At 43.8% G+C, this 6,000-nt stretch overlaps 1 protein-coding gene across 8 annotated transcripts in view; it reads left to right on the forward strand.

Annotated features, from left to right (window-relative positions):
• The window catches only part of ELMO1 (engulfment and cell motility 1), a 641,219-nt gene extending 635,477 nt beyond the window's left edge, over positions 1–5,742 (forward strand). For all 8 annotated transcript variants that reach the window (XM_040472227.1, XM_040472225.1, XM_040472231.1 and 5 more), the window contains one exon: positions 4,334–5,742. In XM_040472227.1, coding sequence (XP_040328161.1) covers positions 4,334–4,534 — 201 coding nt within the window. In that variant the 3' untranslated portion in view covers positions 4,535–5,742. The remainder of the gene's footprint in view (positions 1–4,333) is intronic.
• The last annotated feature ends 258 nt before the right edge of the window (positions 5,743–6,000 follow it).

The following is a 6,000-nucleotide window of genomic DNA, read 5'->3' on the forward strand; positions in this document are numbered from 1 at the left end:
AGGCCACCATATTTAAGACATATACAGCTTATACATAGTAGTATAGAAAACTGCTTTAAAATGTAGAAATGTGGATGTTATTTAAATCTCTGCAAGGCTGTTTTCTCCAGTTTGCATTAATTCCAGATAAGGATAAATGTTCTGGGACTGCCAAATTTTATTTGTAACTGCCACATTTTATTGACATAGTGAGGAGAAAAATGCCATACACTTGTGAATACTTTTGCTGTCTTCAAATCTCTTTCATATGTATTACCTCATTTTATTTGCATCCTCGGTCAATAAAACAGAACATTCTATTACAGGTATCTTCATTTACCACATAAGGAGAGTGGCCTCCCAAAATCGAATACCTCAACATTAGTAAAGATGATAGTACTTACAACCAGTGTGGATTGCCCTGTGCCAGGCATCCTCTGTACTTCCCCTCACTTAATCTTCACATACCTCTGAAAGAAACAAACTGTGATTATGCCCATTCGATAAAGGAGGGAAGTGAGTCACAAAGAGGTTAAGAAAGTTGTCCAGAGTCAAACAAGTAGTACATAACAGAGCTGGAATTTAAACCACAGGACCCTTGCTCCAGAAACCCCGTCTCCCTGGCCCCTGCACTGTGTAGCCAGGAAGGCAGAGAGCAGGACCTGAACTCAGCTTCCTGCCAGTGCCTGTCACCAAGTGTCAGCAGTTAATCAACTCGGGGCCAATCTGGTCTCCCCTATACCTCCACCCACACCCAATTGCCCCCTCCAGATTCCTATCAAAGTAAATCCAATTATAGTGTTTATTTGCAAATATTCCTGTGTGCATCTCTGAAAATAGCATCCATTTGGAAACCTAACTACAATACCACAATTACACCTGACTTTTTTAGACATTTTGATACTACCATCTGTAGTCGGTTTTCAGATTTCTCCACTTGCCTCGTGTATGTATGTGTGTGTGTGAGTGTGTGTGTGTTTCTTTTATACTTTGTTCCGATCAGAATCCAAATAAGGTCCATGCATAGAAATTGATTAACTTGTTTCTTCAGTTTCTTTGAATCTGTAGGTTCCTCTCTTTCTCTCTATCTCCCTGTCTTATGAGCATCTGCTTTTGCTTTTTTTTTTCCTTTGCAATTTATTCATTGAAAAAAAACAAGTCGTCTGTCTGGTAACCTTGCTGAGAGTCTAGATTTTGCTTTATTATAAGTATGTGTATTAGTTTGCTGTGGTCACTGTTGCAAAAAATTACCACAAATTTAGTGGCTTAAAACAACATAAATGTATTACCTTACAATTCTGGAGGTCAGAAGATGCACATCTTTGGGGGCTAAAATCAAAGTATTGGCAGGCCTGAATTCCTTTATGGAGGGCCTAGGGGAAAATCTGCTTCCTTGCCCTTTCCACTTTGGGAGGCCACCAGCATTCCTTAGCCACGGCCTCCATTTGTCCATGGAGGTTGAGTCTCCACAGCACTTCATTCCAACCTCCTCCTTCTCTGTAGTCAGAACTCCCTCTCTCACTCACTCCTATTCTGTTTCCCTCTTCTATGTTTTAAGGACACTTGTGATTACATTAGGCCCACCTGGACAATCTCAGATAACCTTTCTACTTGAAGATCAGTTGATTAGCAATTTTAATCCCCTTTGCTGTGTACCCCAACATCCTCACAGGCTCCAGGGATTAGGACATGGTTGCCCTTAAAAGGAGAGTTTATTCTGCCTACTGCAACCTGCACTGTTACTTCTCATGTTTATCTGTCTCCTGTGTTTCCTGTTCAGTGATAGTTAGAGGATTAATCTAACTCAAGCACAACTTTAAGCAACAGTGGTGTTGTATTTGGTTGTCTATCTTTCGGAGATGTTAGCAGCCATTGATGATTATTGCCTAGATCCTTGGACCCATTAGACATTGGAAAAGGTTAATATCTCAATTCTATCATTCCCTTCTCATTTATTAGCGGGAAACTGGCCCCATATTTGAGGTAATACAATTTACATATAATAGGCAGGATAAATACTTGATTCCCCTTATTAGTCTTCAAAATAATTCCTCATCTTCCAAATGAGAACAATGAAGTGTTTTGGCGTTTGAGCATCATTATAAAGTAATGGATGTAAACATATCAGTGTTTTAATAGGTTGCAGTTATTATCATTATCAATGTCCAAATTATCCTATCTAGAGAAAGTCGGAGCACCTTCTGGTTGACTTTTGTGTCCAACTGACATGACCCCAGATGTCTTTGACAACTTTTCAGTCATTTTGCCATGACAAAATATTCCAGGCTCCTCTCGCATGTTTTCTGCTTTCTCTCTTTGGAGTCTTGGTCCCTTTTTGGTAGAAAATGGTATTTAGCAACCAGAATCTGGGCATTAGGTGTGCTTACTATTTCTTGGTTCATCATTATTTTTAGGTCTTTTTATGGGCAAGGCTAAGAGCTATGGTGTTTTTTAAAAGACAAAATACATTGTAAGTTCATCTTGATACTTCAAACTCAGATTCTGTACTACAGAGTTTTTATTTATTGGTTGATGTACTTTTCAATAAAATTTTCTGTGCCTGCTGCTTCTCAAAAGAAAGGCGCCACAGAAGTATTCCTGTGGGCTACATTAATCTGTACTAGGAAGCTAGCCAGGACTGGCATGGCTGTACAAAAAGCAGTAATCCCAGCACTTAGGGATTTACAGCGTTCGAGCTGGAAGGAGCCTTAGAGAGCATGGAGTTCAGTGGTACCAGTATCTGGAGGTATATCAGAATTCACTGGAAGTTTTTCTGAATAAAATTTACTTACCCAAGATATGCAAGTTCATGATCTCCAGGGTAGGACCTCAGTATCTATTTTTGTCAAAGCTATTTATGTGGAAATGGATGTTTAGATGAGTTCAGAATCTATCTAAGGTATTACTGAGGACATTAATACTTACAGAGATCTCTTAGCGCTCAACTGATATTTAGATGGGTTAAATGCTTTGGCAGAGATCACATAGCCAAGGCAAAGTCCTACAGTTCAGGGCTGCACTACTAAGACATACAACCTCATAATACAGCCATGGTGCTTCTCCTCAGCTGAGAAAGTGGTGCCATCGGTGGGTACCATGGTGAGACTTCCATATCACTGTGACTTAAGATTTGTAAAGTCCTTGCAGTCTTGTAGTACCTTTTATGTTGAGATATGTTCTATTCCTCACCACAGCCCAGGTAACCACACTGCAAAGGACAAGCTAAGTAGGGTCTGGAATTGTCACTTGACTGAGTGAGGGCAGGACAAAGGGGAATCTAGAGCATGTTCTAGAAGGAAGCCTAGTCTGACAGTAGGAGCAGAGCAGTTGGTATCACAGAGATCCTCCGTAGGACTAGAATATCCTAAAAGGTGAGAGGAACACAGCATCCAGAATGCAGGCGGTTTTCTCAGATTCTGGCAGCAGAAGCTCGTCCTTCCACCAGGTATCATGGCTCTAATACCACGTCCCCAGCTCACAGCCCCTGGGAGGGAAGCCGACAAGAACAAAGCAGGTCCTCAGATAAACAAGGTACAGTTTCTTCCCTCAAGGAGTTCACAGTCAACTGGAGAAACAAAGAGCATAGTTCCTTTTAATGAGAAAGGAAGAATAAAATTCTTAGTTCGGTGCTCTGGAGGGCCTTCCCAGAAAAGCCACGTCCCCAGGAACCAGGCTTCCGAGATATGGAGGAGAAAAGCTCTGGAAACTGAAGACTCAGGCAGAAGAGACAGACAGCCAACCCACCTCCCATGAAAATCACCCAATAATTTTAGCCATTTTGTCCACCAGACATTGGGCAGCACTTTTGCTGAGAAATGCAAAGGTGGGACTACCTTTGGCTCCAGGGCAGGTGTGGACTGTCATAGTGAGTGTTAGGAATCACGTAGGAGAGGCAGAGATTAGCCACTAGACTAGGAACCATGCTTGTAGTCAGGAAAGAAGCAAGCTCAATGTAATGCCGAGCGCAGTAGTGTTGGAATACATTGTACCAAAAGCTTAAAATCAAACTCACTGGTGGGATGTTAGAGACGTCTTGTAGCAAAGTCATGCAGATCCGAAATCCTCCTGCTATTATGTAAGAAGGCATTATTTGCATGGAAGCATGCAGACACTAGAGTCAGATTGCCTGGGTTCAAATCCCACTACCTGCTACCAAGTTACTCAGCCTCTCAGGGCCTTGGTTCCCTTGACTGCAAAACAGAGATGATAACAGAAGTGTCAACTCTATGAAAGGATGATCTAGGCAAAGCACCTTCTCCAGAGCCTAGCACATGTTGAATAATCAGTGTTAACCATTGTTACCACACTTGTGATTGTCATCAGTAGTTACACTTGTCGCCTCCTTTTCCACCAGTACTGTATCTGGACAGATGGGCTGAATGCGCTGCTGGGGAAAGACATGATGAGTGAGCTGACCCGGAATGACTTGGACACCCTGCTCAGCATGGAAATCAAGCTCCGCCTCCTCGACCTGGAAAACATTCAGATCCCCGACGCACCTCCACCCATCCCCAAGGAGCCCAGCAACTATGACTTCGTCTATGACTGTAACTGAAGTGGCCGGGCCCAGAAGCACCCCCTCCAAAACTGGAAAATCTAGCTAATGGGAGAGAAGAATGAAAACACACCCACGCCTTGGAACCCTCTCGCGGTCAAGAGAAGCTGTGGGTCAACACTTTCTTTGGCCTCACCTCTAGCCCCAGCGTTCTTCTGCCCCTACCTGGCATCCTGCTCACTGCCCTGATTCTGTTTCTAGACTCCACTGCTTTAGGTCACTTCCCATGCTACAGTCTACTGGTGGGAGCAGAGCAAAACCCACCGCCAATAAGAGATCCAAAGGGCCCTTCCGTCCTATCCCCCATCAGGCACATCCTCCCTCCCCGGAATGTGCAAGCCGGCAGCTCCAGACTGCCCCCAAACCTGCCCTCCAGACGGAAGGGAGTGCCCCAGTGCTTGCATCTGGAAGAAACAGCCTAGCTTCTCGAGAAGACCAAACACCACCTCCTCGTTCCCTTTCTCTCTAGAGTCCGCTCACACCACCAGTTCCGTGTGAATTGAAATAGCTTCCAAATCCCTTCCCTCCTCCGTCCAGGCCTTTGCCTCGTGCTGTTCCTCTCTGGTCCCAAGAGCAGCAGCAGCAGCCTCGTCCTAGCTTTCGCCAGCACCGGGTCTCCCGGACACAGTCCCAGGTCCCATGCCCACTTCACATCTGCACTGTGACTGTGACCTACCTTCCTTCCTCGCCAGCTAGTCTTGGGTGTCCTCTCTCTGCCCCAGCCCACACCTGCCTTCTTCATGCCTCACACCCTTCCGGCCCCTTCGCTGAAAGCACAAATGGTGAAATCAGTTGTCGTCCCCATCTCTAATATACTAAACCTAATGCCTCTGTGGCAGGCGGCCCCTGTCTAAAGGTTTGGTGTTACCTTGTGCTGGGGGTTCTGCTGCAAACAGGCTCCACGGGATGGTCAAGCTGTCAGACATCCAAGTTTACATCACTGTAATTATTACAAGTATTGACAATTTGCAAGGGTTTGGGGTTGTTGTTTTTTTGTTTTTTTTTTTGTTTGTTTGTTTGTTTTTGCTTTGTTTTTGTACAAAAGAGTCTAACATTTTTTTGCCAAACAGATATATATTTAATGAAAAGAAGAGATACATAAATGTGTGTACTTTCAAGGTTTTTTTTAATTATTATTTTAATCCTGAACATCTTCCTGAGAATAACATTCCCTTACACATGCTGTGGAATAAAATTAATTGTGATGAGTTGGGGAGCCTGTGTTTTGATTTGGTTAACTTAGGTGCTTGCTACTCGGTCATAAGCTTCACTCGTGAGCTTGTCAGAAATGTGGCATCTTTGGCCCCACCCCAGCTCTCAGAATCAGGTGATTCACGTCCCCCACTGGCTGAGGGGACTTAACCACTGCTATGTCACCGTAGACTCTGAGCATCAATAAGGAATGTTATTTCTAAGATCATCTCAACTGATAGAGAAAATCAGACCCACTATGTGAAAATATGGCT

The sequence above is a fragment of the Herpailurus yagouaroundi genome, unplaced genomic scaffold (assembly GCF_014898765.1).
Source record: "Herpailurus yagouaroundi ecotype Mexico unplaced genomic scaffold, PumYag 100, whole genome shotgun sequence".
In the NCBI taxonomy this organism is placed as follows: domain Eukaryota; kingdom Metazoa; phylum Chordata; class Mammalia; order Carnivora; family Felidae; genus Herpailurus; species Herpailurus yagouaroundi.